The following is a 22,604-nucleotide window of genomic DNA, read 5'->3' as shown; positions in this document are numbered from 1 at the left end:
TGTTTTCTGTGAGGCAGCTTGAATTGGGACTGAGAAAGAAACTAGTATGGCTCTGCCAGCCACTCTGTAAAAAGGATGGTTGTTCAATCCATAGTTTCTGTATGATTAGAAATTCTTAATTTTTTTCACCACAATACAAACACAATTAGAGCCTTAAAAAATACGGTCCAAATGTTTGGCTTCTATGACTAGAAGGGATTATTCTGTCATCTAGCTGTCCTACACAAAACAGACTGTAGAGTTTTCTCAAATTAATTCTCTGGATTTACTTTCAAGATATGCAGCCTCATGGTTTCTACTGCTGCTGAATCCATTACCCTTCAGGTAAAGTATCCGATGGTTAATTATTCTCTGCATCTTTTTTTGTTTGTTTGTTTTATTTCTAGTCTAACTTTTTAACTTTGGCTTCCAGAATCATTCTGGAAAAACTTGGAATTTTGAGGGTACTTTGTACCTGTAATCAAGTCTCTTTGCCGTCTATTTCTTTGCATAATCTGAACAATTGAAATCCTGTAACACGTCATTGCAAAGTATGCTTTCCAAACTCTTTATACTCCTTCTAGTCCTCCTCTCCTAACTTTCTAATTTATGAAAATCCACCTCTAACTCTGGACACCAAACCAGACCCAGAATTTCATTAGTAATTATAAAGTTGATGTAATCTCTCCATTCCTAATTAGTATTTTTCTATTCATATATTTCAAAGATATCATTAGGCTTTGAAGGAAAGGCCAGTGTACTGGGAATACATGTTAAGCCAGTTACTCATTGTGACATCCAAGTAGTTTTCAGAGTTTTCCCACATTCTAAAAGCATATTTTGTTATTCTTGTATGCATAACACAGGGCGGTTTTAAGATATATACATTCTTTGACTTTGTGCAATTTACCCGTGTGGTACCGAAAAATCTATAGACTAGCCAAACACCTGTGTTGACCAATGATTTCAAAGGGAAATGCCTTATGCAACTTTACTCACAATTAACTCAGTATAGAAATATGAATAGAGCATTGGCTATTTCAAATAATGGTTTATCTTAAAAAATAGGAAAACATTCTAAAATACAATAAATTGAAAATACAAAAAAGTTTGTTACCTGCCAAAAATCGGGTTGAGAGTATTAGGCACATAATTATCTCTGTCTTCAATTACTTTTTTACTTAGGGATATTTTTATATAAGGATCGCACTATTTAAAATAAGAAAAAAATATCGTTAAGAAATAGTTATCAAAACTAACTTTATTTAAAATACACTACAGCAGAGTTAGCTCACAGGTATTCCAAAAGCAAAAAGTCTCACCAGCCCATTATTATCCTGGGGTTGAAGCTGCAAAGCTCGAACAATATAAATTCGCACAATACACTCCTGAGGCCCGCTGTCTGGTAGCTCACGGAACTGGCGAGGAGGAGCTGGAATAGTGGGATCATCAGGTAATGCATAGATTTTAAAGGATCCCTAAAAAATAATATAAAGACTCAGTCAAGATAAATGTAGAAAAGTGACTCTGCTAGGTTTGTCTTACTTATCCTACACATACACACTGTTTTACATAGGAATAGCAAACTTATAGCTTGATCCACAGTCACTTAGAAGTCTTTTGTTGTACTTTAGTGGATTTTGGATAAGACTTACGACAAAGGCAAGGTTATATCCTTAGCCGATTTAAATCAATATAGCTCTTTTGATTTCAACACAATTACTTGGTTTGCTCCAGCTGAGAACACGTAACACATACTTCATATTTGTTTCCCTCTCCAAAAGCATCATTTAATGTTTGGTTTTTTGGGTTTTCTTGTTTGGTTTTTTTGTGGGTTTGTGGGTTGTTTTTTTTTTTAAACATACAATGTTAACATTATTTTAATCTTTAAAAGTCATAGACGGAGTCACAGATATAGTACAAAATACCTTTTCCAAATTCATTCTAAAAATGTACTTTGTTCAGAACACCTGCAGGTAAAACTTTAGCCCTGCTCAAGAGGTTGTCTGGGAAGGTTCTCTTCCACAGGTACCAGGGAAGATCACATTAGGAATGATATTTCTTTTAAATTAATATGTATCACATTTAGCGTGAGCAATGTGTAGCTGTACCTTCTTTGAAAAAGAAGGGCCTGTACCTAAGTAGTTACGAGCATCTGTTGCCCCTATTAACGCATGCATCCATATTTAGGCCGAAACGCTTGCATGTAGACTTACTTAAATGATAACCACTTACATACAAAAGACTGCATTTGGTTGTTGCCCATTATTTGAAATTTACCTTGAATTCCCCAACCACTGACGGATCATCACTGTCCTCAGATTTGCCTCTGTATAGTTTAAATGTACCACAGAAGTCTGTTAAGCTGTTAAATTCAGGTACTTTTTCCAATTCACAGTCGTACACCTTAAAAAAAAGGAAAATGAAAAAAGTGCAGTTTAGAAATTATCATACATATCAGCTCCACTATTGTGGCATTGCAAAGTGTATTGTATGTTTGATGGAATATCTTAAGGAACCAAAGCATTTGGAACTATTTTTACTTTTACGTCGAAGCAAATGCAATGTTTGGAGAACATGCTATCAAGCTTCATTTAGGCCTTGTTAAAAACAGAGTAAACAGCATTTCACAAGCTTATCTTTACTTTGTTAGGTGTACTAGATGAGAAATGAAAGTGGTCTGGCTTCAGCTTTTAACCAACAGACAGTAAAAGTACTGATCCTCTGTGTTCAGACTTTCTCAATGTGTATGTATGTTTAGGATCTGCCTGGCACCCAGAGAAGTCAAGAGTAAAATTCTATTTGACTGAAGGTTAGATTAAACTCTTAATACATCTCTTAATAAGTGTAGTTAAGTAGAAAAGAAGCAAAGATATCTTCTGAAAACCTTCACTTCACAGGAAGTAGTAATGGACCTTTACAGGAAATCATGTACAGTTAAATTTTGAAGAGCATTTAAAAAACCAAAGGGCACAGCTCTGACCGGGTTTTGGGCCTACAAACATTGAGATATGTTAATTTCTTTTATCCTGAGCAATACCTTTAAAGTGTCATATCCTTTTTTAATATACTGTCCACATTTTTCTTTTTCTCCTACTGAAGCATAAAATTTGCTCCACCAATCAACAATTTCTTCCTCCTTAAAGAAAAGCAAATAAAGTCTTTTATTGAGAGATAAAGCCTCTTTTATATCATGCTGTACAGCAGAAACAATGAACAATTAAGCATACTAAAAGATATTATACTCTCAAACTTATTACCCAGGTTTAGGTATCTAGTCTATAATGCAGCTGCATTGATAGTCAACAGCCATCATACCTGGTATTCATTCCAGGAATTGCGTGACTGTAAAAACTACAGTGAACATGTTGAAAACTTTTTCCTGAGGGATAAATGTGCTAGTTTGCTTTCAGCATTCCCATTTATTTCAAAACTGTTGCCATGTAACAACACTGGGACAGACCTGTAACTGCTCTAACTATACATCATTCCATTAAAACCAGCGGAGATTGTCTGTATTGTGACAGAATCTTGCAGTTGGAGATCTACCTTAATGTTTGCCAAATGCAGTTGAAAAGAAGGAGCAGTGAGTCTTGCCCTCTTAAAAATAATAGTTCAATGAGCTTCATGAAACCCTAGATGCTAGCAATCTATATGTTCCACTAAGTATTTCTGTGGGGATTTTTTATATTTTTATTTATTTAAGTCTGATAATCACTTTGTTCAACAGAGTGCTATTTTCTGTATTTATCCATAGGGAATGCATAATATAATTATTTGCCCCTCAAACACACTTCAATTGGTAATGAATAGTATTCATTCACTGTGAATGAATAGAATGAATAGTATTCATTCACTGTGTAAATTCGAAAAAAATCTTTTAAGATTGTTTGGATTTAAAGAGAGTGTTAAAGTATTATACAGATCATTAAATGTGAGTTTTGGGGGTTTTTAATGTCTAAGGGTTATTATTTCATTTTTGCCTATTTTTCCTAAATTCACCATTTTACAAGTTGATTGTAGGTTTTACGTCAAACATTTCCAGAGGTTACTGTTCTCATCCACATGCTTAAAATGCTAATTTAGGAGGCAGTATTGATATACTGATTTTCAGCTGGAGATCTTATTTACAAGAAAGCAATGTGTAGATTTTTAAAAGCAGTATACATTACCTTTTCCGTAAGCTGCTCATGAGGATCAATTCATAAAAAAGAGCAAAATAAAAACAATGGTAAGGATATGATTTGTAGAATTTTATACAGTTAAATAGGATTTAAAAGTTTAGGGGTTTGTATGCAGTATGTATGTAAAGTAAGTTACTAACATCAATAATTTATAAATACTTTTGAAGAATATTAAGACACCATGTGTTTAACTTTTTTTTTTTTTGCTGCTGTCAGTATGTCCTAGATATTAAACTGGAGTATATATATAAAAATTTTAAAAAGCAAGTTTTCAGGACCATAAGACATTACCACCCTGTGCTTTGATCTTCACATAACAGAGCAAAACTGAGAGAAACTTGGTTTCCTTATTGTATCATTGCAGTGTTACAATCTGGATTCTATTTATTGATTTCCACAGTAGCATCATTCCCTGCTTTCATGTGTGGTTGCAGAGAGCACTGGATCTGATTTATTTCAGATGAAAAATGTTTTTAAGAGCACTTACAAAACTGAATCTATTCCACAGATTCTTTTCCAAACAAATTTCACATACATAAAATTCAAGTGATTTTTTGCCCTTTTTGAATATTTACTTCTTTATAAAACAATTTGCTAATGCTCAACAGCCTTTTCCCTTTTCCTTCTACTATCATTTTTCAATTGTTTACAGGCTGTGGATTTTCAGGAGTCTGAAAAAAAAATGTTAAGAATTATAAAGTACAGTAAAAACCAGTATATGTGTTTATAGATTCATCCGTATAAGTGTAATAACAATCTGCACAATCCAAAATGCTTCACATGTTAAATCACAGATACTGTAATTATGACCCGATAGTCCATTAACAGCAAGCATCATGCATCCCATTTGGAGGCCATGATTAGCAAGTGTGATTTGTGCTAGTGTTTTTATATTATACCTTGTGTTTTAATTTAAAGGCATAATCCATAGATTTTTGTGCAAAGCAGAAGAAATATGCAAAACATTTTATGAATACAAGCCAAATGCATCAGTAGGTCAGGACATCACTCTGGTATATCGTACTCATTTACTCCCATTTATTCTGTAAGTAATTATCTTGCTGGGATGTTCCAGTCTACTGTATTTTAGTAGTCTTGTCTAACTTCAAATCAGAAATACAGCATAATTTTTTCCTATTTGCATGAGACTCTCAGATTTTCTAAAGACAATTGGAGTGAATTATTCTCAGAAACCATATCATTAGTGATTCGCAAAACTTACAGGCAGAATTCATGAGGTAATTTTGAATACTTTGCCGTATTTAAATTTGACTTGGTTTAAACACTGGTAATGTTGACAACATGAAGGGTAGCTTGCATAATTATGCAATAGTAATTTAAACTCCCAATTTAAAGCCTTTTCACAAAATATATTGTGTAGAATTCTGAATCTTTCATCAAAGCATAATGTTGGAACCATTTAAATTAGGGTTTGTGGGTTTGTTGTTTTTTTTTCCCCTGATATACCTTCAAATGTCTCTTTAAATAATGCACTTGGTAGCTTTGTGAAGAAGAGATTAAGAAAAAAATAGATCAAAACCTTAAGACCGTCTTTAGAAATTCCCAAAGCAAATAATGAGTCTTCAATATTTGGGTATTATTGTTACTAAAACTGGTAAGCAGGATGTGCTCACAGAATGCCAAAACACAGAATAAAATGCCATATGATAAATTTGAGATTTTGGAGTGAAATATTCACATGGTAAAGATCATGTAACTGTGACTGTCCTTTTTTTTATGTACCCAGTGACTTCACTGTAGATTGTTATACATGAACTTTTCAAGACAAACACTGAACTATTAGCTTTTTGAACATCTTGAACTTAAGAAAAAAAAATTAGGAGATACAGTGGATCCCTAGAGAAGTTAGAGTTAGAATTTTATTTACTGTAGGCTTATTTCATTCTCCAGAAAGTAGACTTCTAAACAAAGTTTAAATATGAATAGTGTGATTAAATAATTCCTGTTGATTGTGGTACTTTTAGTACATAGATTCCAAATAAGCTGACAAAAACTTTTTCTGCGTAATAGTTCATACATATTGTACACACATAGTAAGACTTTCAGAAGAAGGATACCTTAATATTTGTAACTAATCATACTAGACTTAAGAGCATCATCTCCTCCAAAATCTCTCTATGGAATAATTGCCAAGAGAAGTACAGCCTCATGACCACATCACATTGACATTCTTCCCCCATCTGACCCTGTTCTGGTCATCTCCATGCATTAGCTCGGTACATACATACATGCACTGTTGTTGGAGAAGCCATTTTGCTGAGTGCTGTTGACATACTGCTTAAACACTGGAAATTGGAATGTAATTGATAAAATTTTGGCATTTTGTGTCCTCAGGGTGTTGTCTGCATATCACTTACACTTTCCACAGTTGTACTTATTTAAATTTTAATTGTTTTGAATATTCTTTCTTCTCTCATATGGATGCTATCACTGTATCTAGTGTTATAATATATTTGGCTCGGGTGATATCAAACTGTAAAAGAAATTGTGTTTCACCTTATGTAGCATTTAAAATTTTCCCTCTTATAGTTGAATTCAACTACATGAATTCAATCAATTTTGCCAGTGAGTTCAAAGTGCTAAGTTTTCTTTATTTTTTTAATCTCTTTTCTTAAAATTTTTAAAGGAAATAAAAATGCTCTGTACCAGCTATAAAGCATTCATATTAGAACAGAAGGCCTAATTCTGATAAAGATAAAAGTTAGAGGCTGTTCTAAATTAAATATTAAGGACAATTTATATGTATGATGAAAGTAAATACAAGAACATGGTCTACGAGATACTTAAATTAGAGTCTGAATATCATAACATTAAGATACAGAAGAAGAAATGAAGGAAGACCAATGCAATCAATAACATACTCAAATAGCAGTGAGAGTTCACAAGTTTAAATTCAGTAGTATTTCCTTTGGGACCTCTGTAACAAAAAATTCTGCATTTTTTGAAAAATCAAAGTTGTGGATTAAGAACCTGCAAAATTACTATATTAAAGGGCCTAACTTTTGTGCTTCCTTTAAAATAAAAGGCCATAAGAAATTTATGAAAACACCTCTGTGTAAGGGGAACATTTTACAGTCCTAAAATAATTGAAAATTTTTTCTTGAAAATGTACTGTCTGGAATTTGTCTTCACTCATGTTTCAACTCAAGAGTAAAATTCTGCAAGCTGAATTATTTTTTACCTGGAAAGTAAAATTGTATCGTGATGGTCCTGAAAGAATCAGAGCAGTAGAGAGATTCACAAGGCACAACAGAAAAGAAAGGAAGTCTTAGTGCAGAAAAAATTGTTTCAGTGGTATCAGTTTTGGATGACTTCATGGTAAGAGAGGCAAAGCCATGACTGTGATAAAATGAACACCTGAAGGTCTGCGTTACCATGGCTTTGATTCTGTCCCCACTAAAGCATACACCTACTTCTAGCTCCTTTATTTAGAACTGCTCAGTCTGTGCAAGATCAGGCTGCTCTAACCATCACCAGTGGACAACTGGGTAATGGTCTATCATATACTTTCAGTGTCTATTGAACAATTGAATTCATTCTTAAGCTACTGGGTGAACTTTCCATGCACAAAAAGCTATAGTTTGATGTTTACTATATGAAAACAGAGGTTAAAATGATTAACATACTTCCTTTGCTTTCCTGTCATAAAGTAACTTTGTTCCATCTGGCTTTCCAGAAGGTTGCATATGTTTCTGACAATTTTGCTGTCTAGATAGTTTCTCAGAAATCACAGATCTGAAGAAGAAAGTCAAGCATCAAATTTCAAAGATTACCTGAGCTGCTAGCAGTGGCTGTGTGTCTTCCATTTCAATTACTGTATCCTGGCGTGGTGCAGCAGAGAGTAGACTAACTGTAAGCCAAAGATTTTTATTAAGGCAACATGGTGTAGGAAAAATATCTTACTAAACATTTTCATCAGATTTGAAATCCAGACAGTTATAGAAGGTGTAAAATAACTGGCTGTATGTTTGATCCTCTAAAGAAAGCAATTAGTTGCCATTTTTGCTAAAAATACACAATATATTTTTGTGCAGGATACGCAAGCATTTCTCAAATATATAGAATTAAAAAAGAGTGAAACTTGGAAAAAATATAGCGGAAAATGTCAGCATTGTGTTCAGAGCATTCTTGCTAGAATACTGGATCATTACTTTGGTACTTAGTGCAAGGGTAATCTGCAGGTAGTTAAATTCCAAGTTGATACTAAAGAGGAACTTCAGGGAACCAGTACACTAAGTCTGAGTGGACTTGCCTTTGCACTCTGTCCTCTTATGCTCCACAGAATATTGCACTAATTAATACTCTTAGATTTTTTTTTTTCTTTCAGATCACATTATCTCCAAATAAGTACACAACACGAGATGGCTATTCTTCAGTACAGTATGCAGAGTAAACATTGAAGATAGGTTATTCTAGCATCTCATAAGAAAGTAGAACTTTTCATTTTCCAGCTGTCTACCTTTCAGTTGTGGTGCAATGTCTTCTTTAGTAGTGTAGGGGTCACAGCGAAAGCTTTCCAGTAAATCAATAGTACACTGTCCCACGATCGGCTTCCGTCCAAATGGTCTGTGGTCTATCACTTTAATAACAAGAGATGGACTGTATAACTCCTCTTTTGGCAAAAGCTAAAAATGAAAGGTTAGAGTTTGATTACAATGCAAGCAGACGGAAAATGAAGAATAAAGATTTCCCTCCTAAATTAGAGCTGTTACTTCATTTATTTAATACTGAACTACTATGTTCTATGGCTGTATGACAAATGAAAATTTCTAACCTTATATTATGATTCAATAAAAGTCAGTAAGAATAATTTTAATTGCCTCAAATCTTGAATTTTCTTGACTCTTGCACAGCTCCCATCCTAGCAGTAGGAAAGTAGCCACACATCTACAGGTAAATGGATGCCTTTTCAAATAAATATATCTACACTGCACTGGATTGTGCATATAAAATTGTATAATTGGTCAATGACTGTACAGACATGTTTACATGATCTTTATTAGAATTTTCAGGCTCAGTAAATTGCTTAGGTTAAGTCAAAAAAGGATGTGCAAGTTTTTCTGTTCATTCTTCCATAACAAATCCTTGACCTTTAAAAGTATGGGATAACTGACTTTACTATAGATAGCTGGTATATAGTTTTTTGCAACGTACAACTTTCATGAAGAGAACAGAAGATGGAAAATTTGGTGTCTTTTTGAGGTTTTTGATCACCACAGATTCCACCATTTCACCCCCACATTCCACAATGAGACTCGGAGACATAACAGGTGCCAGCTGGTAGTTTTTCATGTTCCGCAACCCCCAAGCCAGAATCTGTAAAATAAAATCCAATATAAGAAAAAGTGGGAGAGATATCAATATGCTTTATATGATACTCAAAAAGTAGGAAAGAAGAAATGAAGTCTTTTCAATAATAAAATGTGACTGGCAAAATATTTCAAGGTGGTTGTTCCAGGAAAGTTAATGGAAAGAATGAAACTCAAAAACATTTAAAGAAAAAAATCTCCCGTATTTCTCACTATGAAGTATTTTTTTCTTAAAGCAAATACACAAACTTACTCTCTAGAGGATGAGATGACTGTACTTGTGTTCAGTTAGTTTAAGAATAAACCATACCTCAACAGCAGTGAGTTGAACTACTGGTCTGATTCCTTGAGGTACCATGTAAAGCTTTGGTGCTCTTTGTGATGGAAGAATTGGAAGGTTGGCGCCACCCTATTAAGACACAAACATGAGTATTAGTTTCTCTCATCTTCCTTAATGAAATACCTTGCAAGCATTAAGACAGTTCTTCACATTATGACTCACTGTGAAAGGCTATATAATATATCATATTATATTATACACACACAAAAAATATGTAAGAAATATATACCTTGTCCCTCAAAATAAGTTCTGCAGCAAAAAGAATGTCTCCACTAGCTTTGCCATTATTTGTTACAGGATACCAGAGCAGTTTTGGTGTGATGTCCTCTTCTGGGATTAACTTGACCATGGGGGAACAACCACTTCTTCCAAGGAATTCATCTTTACCCTGCAACCAAAAATAGCAATCATAGCCATTAATTTAATTCTCAATTAATACAAATAAATAAAAAAGCAAACAGGGTAAAATGCATTCACCTACCACTTGGTCACTGTCAAAAAGTTCAATAACAACATTAGGTGGGTTTTGGGCTACTGTCTGTGGGTCCCCATAGATCTCAATTTCATTAAAGATGAGAGTTTGGTCCCATGTAGGATTTAGAGTTGAATGAATGATCTCAGTTGTTTTGCTTTGATGGAGGAAAGAAACATGAGCATACGGATCTAAATATCATACAAAGATTAAAAGCACAGAGTTACAGACAAACAAAACACCATCAAGCCGTAAGGCACACAAGCACAATGTTTATCAAATACAGGATGCTATTTTTCTTCTGTCATTATCAGTTCTATAAGCCATTCTATGTAAAACTAAAGCCCACACATACACATAATTTACATTTAATAGAGCAAATTCCATTTTCTTACTAAACAGCTTCCTTTATACAAGTCCTCATTAACAGAGTAATAATTGAAATGATAAAACATCTTGCAAATCAGAAAGAGAATTGAAAACTAAAATGAAACATTGGCTATGCTAATCTCCTCTTAAATATTGTCCATAGAAGCTTTTTTTTGTTGTCTCCATTGATATACAACTGTACAGCCTCATAAATAATACAAAGAAATAACTCTAGTTCTGACTAGTTGCCAAACAACAGGTTCTCCCAGGCTATATTGCTCAGATCAAGCTTTGGTTTCAAACATGCTTATTTATAGCAACCTCTTCTTGTGAAACAGCTGAATGATTAAAGTGGTCTGGGCCCAGTGTTTGGCAGGTCTTTAAATCATCAAGAGCTCTGTAGAAGGTATCTGATGATGGTCATTAACGTTTCCTGTACAAATTGCAATTACTAAGGACTAGAGGCTATTTTAAAGGTTATCTTTAGGTCAATTTCAACAGCTTCTGGCTAGGTACCTGATCAGAGTTTTACAAAATTTGGCTGACTCTTCAAACTAGTTTTAGAGGAAAATAAAATGTAGATGTGCTAGTTTACGTGTAACTGCATCTGAGGTACCTATCCTGAATTCTACATACACAAATTAGAGGCATTTATTACTGTTTCTTTGTATTGCTTTTAAGTGCTGCATATTGAAGGAAGACCAAATACACACAGGCAGCTGTACAAAACCCCCCTCATTTCAGAAAACAGCACTAAAATATCTATAGCTCTGTATCTTCTGTAACAAATTAACAAATGCATTACACTTACTCAATTATTAATTAAAACAGGGAGAAAAAGAAGGATGCAAATGGAGATTGACGGGGAAAGAAAATTCTAGGCTGCCCATTTCATCTTTATCTTTGGCTGAACTTATTTAATGAGTGTAAAGTCATATTCTTACAGAATCTAATTTCAATTTGCTCTCTGACTTTCCAGTGGAATTTTAATTCTAATTAGCAAAAATTAAATACTTGATAACCTGAGTATTGAATTAGCTTGACTACAAAGATGCCAAATGGATACAACACTGTTGGAATACCTAAGAGCTGGAAATAAAAGGGCAACAGGTACACTTGTATAAACAAACAAAAGCCATGCTTATTAGTAAGGCACAGTGTAGTTTACAAGTTCATCTCAGTAATGAATTAATATAAAATACTGAACACTCAGAGGCAGTTGGTGACGTAACAGCCATCCAGCTTTCTTCATCCTTGCTTTTGTGCACACTTCCTGCAGGACAGCTTAGGAACCGTATGTAGTCTTTGGTTAGGAGAAGATAAGGCATAGGGAGGGATTGCTCATGGAAAATTCAGACCTTATTTGAATTCCCATTCCCTCACTGAGAATTCATTGGCAGCAGGAGGTGCTGCACATTCAGAGCACTTCTTTTTTGGCAGCTTCTGGGGCAGTACTAACCAAATTTGGATCATATGTAATGAAGCTGAGACTTCCTTTATGGCGTAGTTTCAGTAGCTGGGACCTATGTACAGACCTTAAGGATTTAAGATACTCTATAGCTAAATCAAGTTACTAGTTCATTGCAGAAGTGGGTTTTCTGTACCATTAGCAGGATTTTTCCGTACCTGAAAAACTGTCTTTGTCTAAAGCCATGAGATTTCTTGCCTGGTAGACGTAACAGCGAAGGTGGTAAGTATATACTCCTGTATCAAATAAATGAAAAGAGTTCAACTGCATTATACAGGCTTCTTTTCTGTAATGAAGATATTTTGAATTTATAAAATGTCTTACACATTTTAACTCAAGCACAAGCTCTGTAATAACATTTCTGCTTTTCTTGTCTAGTGACAAGTGTACTAATACCAACGAGCTAGCACCTGAGACCATTTGTTCCAACACAACTTAAAGCAGAAATGAAAAAAAACCCACGATTGCTATTTGGGCTTTTTTCACTGTATGATCATCTAAAAATCCTTCTATTAAAAAATTCCTGTTTGAAATGGTGTGATAATCTAGCTCCTCCAAAGAGAATCAAGAACTGGGCATTCCTGTGCTTAATTTAAGTATTCATGACAGCATTTGCAGGAACCTGGGAGTTTCACACTTTTAGCTATTAGCTCTAGAAAATTATTCCAATTGCAACTGTCTCTTTGGCTAAAAGATTGGGGGGGGGAAAAAAAAAATCTCTTCAGGCAAGGTAGAATAGCTTAAAAGGAAGATGTGAGAGCAGCCCAAACCCAGGACAGCATGTGGCTAAGTTACTACAGCTTTTCTTTAAAAGATGTCAGCTCTAACCCTTTCAGCCCTTGGAAAAATCTGAGCCACTCATAGCCTCAATGAGCTGAAACCTCTGAACTCTGCAGGAAAAGGTGCCATTTTCCTCCTATTGTGGTCATTATTTAAAAGAAATCGCAATAATCTTCCTAAGCTTCTTGAAAGCCAAGATTTAAGATTTAGGCACCTGTTCCCAGCAGGGAGATGAAGTTCTGTAGAGTCCAAATAAAGACAAGTGTTCCAGTCAGAGATCCTCAAAAAGGATTTTGAGTCTTAGGAGTGGATGGGATTGGCCTCTATTCCTATTAACTAACACTGGTGGCTCTCATCTTGGTGTCCCTGCTTCTGTGAATCCCATTACAGTGATTCCAAGGCATTTAAACCCAATGCAGGTTGGCGAAGTTACAGTTTTGTTCACATTGCCAACTCAACTACATGGTCTTACTGCTTCCTCTGGGTCAGGAATTTGTCTGACCCTGCATTGAGCTGGTTAAGTGAGCTAAACCAGCAAAAAATTAACTCTACATACATCTCTGCTGGCTTAGCTCCCTGCATTGTTATGGAGGGACCCTAATGCTAAAAATGCATCATTTAAGACAGCCTAAAATTCAGGTGCTGCAATAGTTAGCTTTAGAATTCCTGTCCCATATAGGTTTTAAAAATGTCTGCATGACAGTGGACTGAAATATCGAAATGACTAACTATAATTTTTCTTTTAGTAGCCTAAATAGGGCCCAATCAAGGATCAGATAGTAATTATAACAGAAGGTATATAAACCTAGATGTAAAACACAAAGAATTATGATTCTGTTTGAGACCAGGGAGACACAGACATGATTTATAAGAAAGGAGTTGTTAAAGAACCTACTGTCAAAGTAGCAGGAAACAAGTGGTGTATTGGCACCAAACACCTTCGTAGTGGACTCCTTGGTTTTGTCTGAACTCTTCCCTTCTCCGTCATCGACACTAGTGTCTGCTCCCTGAAGTTACATATAGAAAAAAAGTTACTGCGTATTTAAAAACATAGAAGGAACCTGATAAAAGCGGACTGTGTGTGGGTTTCAATCTCTCCTCCAGGACAAGGAGAAAATTACTTTGCTGAGTAAATGTACTTTAAAAGATGTTTACTCATGTCCGAAGGTCATTTCTTGTTGCCATTGAAGCTGTGCAGAAATCGGATCCAGTCATTTCATCTTTCTTTCCAGAAAGTCTTATTTCTGGAGATACACTAGCTACCTATCAGCTCTTACTGAAGGAGAGGTTGCAGTTCTTCTGCACTGCGCTGTTGCAGAGAACTGCTCTAAGGCTTTATCCTAGCAATAGCCCAGGAAGTATAGTCAGAAGAGAAACTGAAACAGGAATTTTTAAACTCTGTGGAACCAAATTAAGTGGAGAAAGAAAATGCTATCAATGAATCATGGGTCGACATTTGGTGCAAAAAAGAGAAACAAACCAAGAAAAAAGCGCAAACTTTTGTTAATGCTATACAATCAGACTCAGAATCATTGTTTTAGAAAAACAAAGTAGCCTTCTCACATTATTTGCTCCAGTTTGTATTTTGGTAAAAACAGCTTATCTATGAAGCTGTGTTAACCTGAAAACTTGAGGAATAATTACATTCTGATGATCTATTTGTGACGTATGACATTCTGGCTTCTCCAACACTTTGCTATCCTGTCTTGTGTTTGGTTGTTTATATAGGCAAATATTAATCAGGGGTGGCTATTTCAGTGCCTGTTGTTTCTTGTGCTGATGTTAATACATGTAATTTATGTGCATGAAAAGCTTGAGCTATCTTTTCACTTTACTTACAGAAGGCTCATCTAGTACTTTGGCCTTTTGCTCTAAATGTCACATAATGCAATAATAAAAATAATTTGAAAAATAAAGTAATAAGCATGTTACGCAAGAGTCTCTACTCCGACTTTAATGGTCCCTTTCAGACTTTAAACAATTTAAATAGAAACTGTATTAGTTCCTCAGTTATATATCAATCTAACAGTTCAGGGACTAAAATAGCTGATATACTTAATTGTTTATTTACTGTAAATTAACAGATTGAACTCTTAAAGACTTTTTTGATACTCTGTCCCTTACCAAAGCACCTTCAAGTTTAAAGATAGCTGCTGCACCATGTGTCTCTGAGGGAGCCATTTTTCGTCTCCATCGTCTTCGACGGAAAGTATCAGAACTGCGTTGTTTCCAGTGAAATTTCCAGCCAATCAAGGAAGCGTATTCCCATCCTTCTTGATCTTCATATGATGACGTTCCCTGAAAGATATAAATCCTTGTTATCCACAGTGTTGTACAAATGTAATGAAAAAAATCGGCACTTGCTCTGGCAGGCATAATAATCCCCTCATAAACCAAAGCTGGGAACATCAATTTACAAAAAGACAAAGAAAAGGAATATAATGAAAACATACACGTTTGTTCTAGGGTTTTTTGTTTGGTATTAAATTTTTTCTTTATTCAGGAAACGAGTAATCTCATGGGGATTTTTTAAAAAAAAAGAAACTCAAACTGTTACAATGTGCAAGTCTCTGACTGCATCTGTCTTCTGCTTACCCTTCCGGCTGTTACTGCTTGAGCTGGATCCCTCTTACGTTTCCGCACCAGTCTTCGTCGTCGATGTGTATGGTACATTTTCTCTGCAGCAACCCATGACTTTGGTTTAGTGTCTGGAGGAATAGTAATTCCATATTCCCATCCTAAAACAGAATTGATTAGTTGGTATATTTCCAGAAACACAAGCAAGATACAAAGAAGAAAGGCATGGGAAATAGAGCTATTGTATCTACAGAGGATGAAGTTAATCACACAAGACTATTTGATATTGCAAATCCTAAATGTCCGATAGCTAGGGGGCAACTGATGACATTTTATGATGATGCTATGTTATACTATATATGACAATAAAAATCTCAACATTAAAACATATACAATACGTTTTAAGTTCTTTTCTTTGCATTCTTGTTTTTTCAAATGTTAGGTGTATTGATACCACATTTTTATACTTCACCACAGGGAAAACTCATCCTTAATTTTAAATAAGAGTGGAACGTCCTGTGTACTCTTGCAACTCTAGCAGCTTGGCTTTTAAAGGAACACCAACTATTTGAACTCTGATCATGAAACTTTAAGAATTGGTAAACCTGTTACTGTATTCTGGCTCTACATATTATAATTACATTGTCAGGTATCTAGGACTCAGACTTTTATTTAGATTGATCTCTTATTAAAAAGTTGCTGCAGACTCCTACCAGAGGTTCCAGTTAAGACAGGTATCAGTACTCTTTAAGATAAATAAAATCTTTTTTTCTACTAAAATAGCTATTTATTTCACTTAGATTTAAAAGCAGTAACTATTTGAGAGTTTGCAGCTATTTTAGAACAAATTAAAATTCATGATAGTTTTGCAAAATTCTGGGCTTCCCAGAATCTTCTACGACCTTCCCTTTTGTTTTTATTATTCATTTTGTTTTCGAACCATCAAATCAATGTCCTGTAAATACTTTGCTATGAGAGATTGACTGCTTTTTCCTATTGCTTTAGAATCCAAATTATGGTCTTACATGAGGTTGTTTATATCACAACTTTCTAAGCCGGTAACAGTTTTAATTTAGTGTAAGTAACAAGCATATAAAAGTCAAAGCAACTCCAGGAAAAATGGTGGCTCTATGCGCTTAGGATTTTCTAACCTGATCAGGTTAGTAGTAAATCTAATCTGAAAAACTCTGTCTAGCAGCATCAGATTCTTCACAGAAAAAGTTTGAAGTCTCTTTCATTTCAGAATTGCCTAATGATCAGCTGCATACTGTTGAGATTTCATCCTGATCAGTCTTGCATGGCTCCCTTCCCACACAAATTCAGTGCAGTTACTCTGCTCTCAAGAATATAGGAATCTTTCGCACACTTGTGTGGTGTGTGACCAACACAAACAGGTTCCTGACTTCCTTTGGTCCCCAGACCATCTGATTCACCTCTTAGCATTGCTTGGTGAGTCATCCCCTGGCTAAAGGCTCCCAGTTAAATTACCAGATAGAACCAAACCTGGCTTTGCCACATATTCTTGGTGCAATTAAGAGGCTTCATGTCTCAACTTAAGCTTCTGACTTCTCTAAAAAAAACCTCCATTACTGCTACTAATCCACATCTTACAGGCCCGATACTAACCATTGGACTGCATTAACACTGGACTGGGAAAAAAGTGTTCGAAACTTATTTCAAACAAGGACGGGTTCTATTTCCAAGCACACTGTTTATACATACAGTTTTCCCAACTGGAACTTCTCATGTTAGTAGATTGTTGTTTGCATTAGCCTTCGTTTTTTTTAATTTGTCAAAGCTTTTGGCTCAAAATTGTCATCTGCTGCTGCAGTTGAGACCGATGTACAGCTTCTTAGATTATGTGATTCTCTCTCTAGTAGGCACTTATAAATGCATTTATTACAGATACTGTTCAAAATACTGGTCCCTTTTGATCCAAGAAAGGCTTAATGAGAACAGTGAGTTTGATGGAACAGTGATTAAAATGGAAACAGAAACAGATGCAGACAGTGAACACTTTCTCAATGTCTTTTTATCTGATTCCTTAAGCAACTGTTATCCAAATATTTCCTTGACATTTTTCCATAGGGCAACCATCGTGCTCAGGACATTGCTACAGTCTTGACATGCATCCTCCTTCAGTATAGACTATGACAGATTGTCCTAATAATCAGCAGATAAACAGTAAACATTACCGTGCTCATCCACTGCTCGATTTAAATCGGATTTCCAAGCATCATCTTCCCACATCCATCCAAGAGGACACGTGAACTCACGTGGTGGTGGAGCTTTTTCTCCATTCTTTTATGTAGGGAAAACATAACAGTTCTGTGTTTTAATAGATGAAATACACTGTGTAGCAAATCCTAGAACTCCTTCTCTTAAACCTTTACTTATCCAGTGAAAAATATGTCTCACCACATCTGTGTAACTCTCTTCAGCTGCCTTCCATTCCCCTCCAGGATAGCGACTCTCATTTTCATATACTTCATCAGTAAACTCAGTATGACCAGCATCAGCTTCAGTCAACAAACTGCAAGTCCAATGCAAATATAATACTAAACCAAATGTATTTTAGTTAACTACAGAGAATATATAGAAACAACGTACAGATGTGCACACGTACTGGAATTCTGGATTGTCCATCTTTGTGAAGGTCTATTTATTCATAGAGTACAGTGTAGCCCTCATATAGATACTTATTTCCTTAGAGTCTCTTTCTAAAACTGAAGCAACTCCAGTAGTAGTAAGTAATAGGAGGAACATTAGTCATAAGAATGAGTGACTAGCAGGAGTGTTTTAACTGCTGTGTTATTCAGGATCTGTTTTCAACACTTCCCTCTTGGAAAAACAAAAAACATCATATATTTAAGTGTAGGAAAACCCAGACTGAACATGACAGTTATATGCACCTCTAATTTTTACATATCTAGCTATGCACTAAAATTTGGCAATGTACTTAATTTTGTTCCCCTTCATGCTGTTGACAAGGCAAGTAATCAGTTGGCTAATATTTTTCTAAATTGCAAGTAAAAGAAATAAGAGAACATTAAATCAGACAAAATACCCTTGATTTACACTTGTGAGTAACTGTGATTCAGAAAGCATTAAAGTATGTTCTAAAATGCCATCTGCTGGTCAAATAAAGCCATGCAGAATATTTTCCAATAAAAGCAGATGCAAGGCATAAACATGCTCATGCATTTTAACAGTAGGGTTTTTTTCCATTATCTGAGAAAATATCTCCATGTCTGTTACTGCTTTTCTTCATGTCAGATTCATTGAAATAAAAGTATTCATAGAATATGAAAATAAATCCATCCATTCATACCTATAAACTGATATGATTTTAAAATGGATCAAATAATAGCACATATTTTTCCCGCACAGTTTTTCTATAGCAACAGTCCTGTATTTTTTTTACCATCAGAACACAATAATTTAAAACGGGCTGAACCTTTTCTTTTAAGAAAAAAGAAAATCATCTCTTTCTCATGCTGGCTTTTGTTTATGAAACAAATAATTTACCCACTCTGGTTTAAAGTGCGGCAACACAAATAGCTGAACTGGCACAACTCAGGAGTTGAAAACCTCTGACAGAGCAAGCCTGAACCTGCTAGAGCTGGGGGAGGATTGACACCTCATGAATTCAGTCTGCCAGCGGAGGAACTGTCATATGGCACCACAACCTTAGGCTCTGAAAACAACCCCTGCCTTGAGTCAGTTTGAGAAATAACCTGTGACAGTTGTTTAATGAGGGCAATAGAATTTCTCAACATTTAGTGAAATAAGCACAAAAACCCATCCACTGTATGCAAACGATCGTGCAAATGCTGTAATGGTGTTGATACAACATGAACTGCAGATTTATACTGGATGTCAGGGTTAAGTTTCTATCTATGGAAGATCTAGCTATCTAAGGGTCTTGTCTGAAACAATCATAGCAGGATCTGAGAACCTCACATAGACACAAGTGATCCTCACAGTAGCTTTCTAGGAAAGGAAAACTATTATTATCCCTTTTTTAAAGATGAGGCACTTGGACACAGAGGATATAAGCAATATGCCCATCATCACATGGGGACTTCTAAACCGTAAGCTGGTTCCTAGGAAATGGATGCATTCTTTCTGTTGTATGTTTTATTTTACTTTTTAAAAAAGGTAATGTTAATTTTAGTGTTATTAACTAGCTTTGACTATTGGCTGGCTTTTGCTGTGCTAGAAAGTTCAGCTTAAAATCTCTTTATCAGCCAAGAAAACAGAGGGGAGTTTTTACTCTACACTCTGAGATTAAACTCCTTTATTCCTGCCTGCATCAAATTAAAAAGAATCTGACCTTCTTTCAGGATCAACCATCCATTCTCCTTCCCACTCCCAGCCCTTTGGGGGTAGAAAGTACTCTCTTTTCAGTTTGATTTTTCCTGTGACATCGGAAAACTTGTGGCGACCAACAAGTCCTGAGGTACCCCATTTTCCAAAAAGAAGAGCCTGATTTTCATACTGTTTGAGAAGAAAGAAAAAATCAGTACTTTAGGAATAATAAAAAGCTTTTAGAGGAAAAGATTAAAAAAAAAGAGAGATTTATGTAACTGTTACAACTGAAACATTCTACTATACGTTTCTTTTCTCTGAAATTAAGTACTCCCTTACCACATTACTCTGCAACGTCATCATTAATTTCTTTCTTTATTTTCTTCCGTGCTGCCTGGTAAACAATGATTCCACTGCTAAACTAAACTATCTTCTCAATTTAATGCCTCTCTACAACTACAGTCAAACTTCCTCCAAATTAAAGCTTTGTTAAATAAAATTCCATTACATTATTCAAACAAGTTTCTTCTGTTCCCGAAACGCGTGATCCTCTCATTCTTTTCCATCTCAAATCTCCTCCTATTTATAATCTCGTCTTTCATAACATGTAAAACTGAATTACAGTCTTATCATGGAAGCTACCAGGGGCATGATTCTGATGTCAGCCCAGTTTATAGAGTTTACTTCCCTTTATGCTAATGGAATTATTTATAGTTTATGATGGTCTTGAGTTTTCTGCTCTTACTCCTGTAAAATTGTTGGATTGCTGTATGAAGAACAAAACATGAGATATCCAGTAGCCTCTTAAACTCTATACTTAAATAATGGCTTTGAACATCCATTAACTATTTTAAGTGACTTACTACAGCGCTACTAAGTATTTAAGCATAGGTGCAATGGTGACACAAGCCTCTGTAAAAATGTCTTGTTTCATTAGCAATTATACTGATACTGGATTATATGCACCATTAGGTGATGGGGCATATAAAAGACTCCTGCCGCTTACCATTATAATTCAAAATGTCTATTATATGCTGTGGGACTATTTCAAGCATTTTTATTCCAAATTTGTTAATCTTACCATTTGAAATGTTATAATATTATAGGCTTTTGTCAGCAAAATCTAAAATTTAAAAATATTATAGGCTTTTGTCAGCAAAATCTACTGGTTTTGACCAGTTTTTCCTGTAACAGTAAATTTTCTACTGCTACAAAAGAACCATTATTAAGCAAAACCACTTGTATCCAAGTATCATTTGTAGAAGTGAAGAAGCAATTAAAATAAAAGTGTTATTCACACGCCAAAACATAATGGTCTAGATTCTAATCTTAATTACACTGATAAAAATCTAAAATAAGTGTCTTTGAAATCACTCGTGTTAACCAGATTTTTACCTGATTAACCAGTTCAGAATCTGGTTTGCTGAAGTTCATTTGGTAGGCACAATGGACTTCATCATTAATTGCCTTGAATGGGGTCTACTTGTTTCAGTATAGTAAGTACTACTCTCCCTTTCTGCCCGGCATACAAAAAAAAAAAAAATTCAAAAGAGCTCAAATTTCATTGAATTCCTAACACTCACGTCCAAGTTTAAAGTACGAAAGCAATGATGGACATACCATTTCTGCAAAAACACTGAACGTTCCCTCTGCAAAGCTGTTAAACTTCTTTTCAACTGCACTGAGCCCAAGCCAAATGTTAATTCGCAACTCCACAGGCATTTTGACATCTTTCGTCTTGTCCTGTGGGTACTGGCACACGAACAAAAAGTTATTCTTTGTTATGTTATGCAGGTATTGTAGCTTTCAGTAAACTATATACAATAACATAGAGATATGAGCAATAATACATGATTTATTTATCTCTTCCTGTACTGCATTTCCTCAAAAGCCAGTAATAAATAGTTCAGGAAGGAAACATTCTTTAAATGGTACCTGCCTAGGGCATGTAAAAACCAAACACAGTAACAGCAGTATCATCCCTGTTCCTGTATATTCTCTCCCAGGTTTCATCCAGCAATGAGTTTTTAATTATGACAATAACTTAAAACTTCAGTGTTGATGTTAGTGTTTCTTGTCAGGGGATGCTGGAAACGCAGAGGTTAGTCAGAATAGCGCACTAAATGTAGAGACGATGCATCATATCATGCATCATAAGGGGGCTTGCATAAAAACATGAAGATATAGGCTTGTCTGCATTGAAGCATTCATCAATATAACTACTAGTACATTAACAAGCTCTGTAAATTCTATTGTTCTACAGTCAGATTGCCTTTTTTCTGGTTAAGTTTATTCCAATCAAAGACAATATAAACTTAAATGGAGAAAGGTATTCCTATTCAAGAGTAAGACTCAATGCAGAGAGACATACCAGGGAACTTCTGGGTGTAGACATGCTCTATATTACTTGCAGAAAACCATCCAAAACTTTGAAGAGGTTTTTGGAACTTCTCTGACTTACACTAATTATTCCCTCTGAAAGTCTCCATTCACGTCCAACCCCAAAACACCAACCCCAGCAACACTTTAAAAGTCCTATCACAATTTTGAGCTCTTTCAGAAAAGCCTCAGAGTTAGGGGCTGATGCTGGTTCGAACTGGCTTATGACAAACTTTACATCACAATTTCTGTGATATTTTGAAGAAGCTATATGCAGTTGGCTTTTAATCTGTCCTGAGTTTTGACACCTCATAGTTCATAGTTTGTTTGCATGTTTCATACTCATGTCAGAAGGCACCACAGTTTAGGGAGTTAATTATTTTTTAAGGGGGGGGGGGGGGGGGGGCGGGCAGGT

The 22,604-nt window shown here is 35.2% G+C and overlaps 1 protein-coding gene across 1 annotated transcript in view; it reads right to left on the bottom strand.

Annotated features, from left to right (window-relative positions):
* Nucleotides 1–22,604, bottom strand: part of MYOF (myoferlin) — a 71,927-nt gene that overhangs the window by 7,047 nt on the left and 42,276 nt on the right. Inside the window, 20 exon segments of the mRNA XM_019471657.1 lie at nucleotides 1,097–1,188; nucleotides 1,302–1,457; nucleotides 2,260–2,385; nucleotides 3,020–3,118; nucleotides 4,152–4,163; nucleotides 6,413–6,469; nucleotides 7,958–8,034; nucleotides 8,644–8,809; nucleotides 9,339–9,500; nucleotides 9,804–9,902; nucleotides 10,063–10,221; nucleotides 10,315–10,496; nucleotides 12,301–12,378; nucleotides 13,818–13,929; nucleotides 15,047–15,220; nucleotides 15,518–15,660; nucleotides 17,695–17,800; nucleotides 17,918–18,032; nucleotides 19,836–19,999; nucleotides 21,431–21,562. Of these exon segments, the coding sequence (XP_019327202.1) occupies nucleotides 1,097–1,188; nucleotides 1,302–1,457; nucleotides 2,260–2,385; nucleotides 3,020–3,118; nucleotides 4,152–4,163; nucleotides 6,413–6,469; nucleotides 7,958–8,034; nucleotides 8,644–8,809; nucleotides 9,339–9,500; nucleotides 9,804–9,902; nucleotides 10,063–10,221; nucleotides 10,315–10,496; nucleotides 12,301–12,378; nucleotides 13,818–13,929; nucleotides 15,047–15,220; nucleotides 15,518–15,660; nucleotides 17,695–17,800; nucleotides 17,918–18,032; nucleotides 19,836–19,999; nucleotides 21,431–21,562 (2,411 nt within the window).

Source organism: Aptenodytes forsteri, unplaced genomic scaffold, assembly GCF_000699145.1.
Source record: "Aptenodytes forsteri isolate BGI_AS27 unplaced genomic scaffold, ASM69914v1 Scaffold15, whole genome shotgun sequence".
Lineage (NCBI taxonomy): Eukaryota > Metazoa > Chordata > Aves > Sphenisciformes > Spheniscidae > Aptenodytes > Aptenodytes forsteri.
This window is presented reverse-complemented; position numbering and strand designations above follow the sequence as displayed.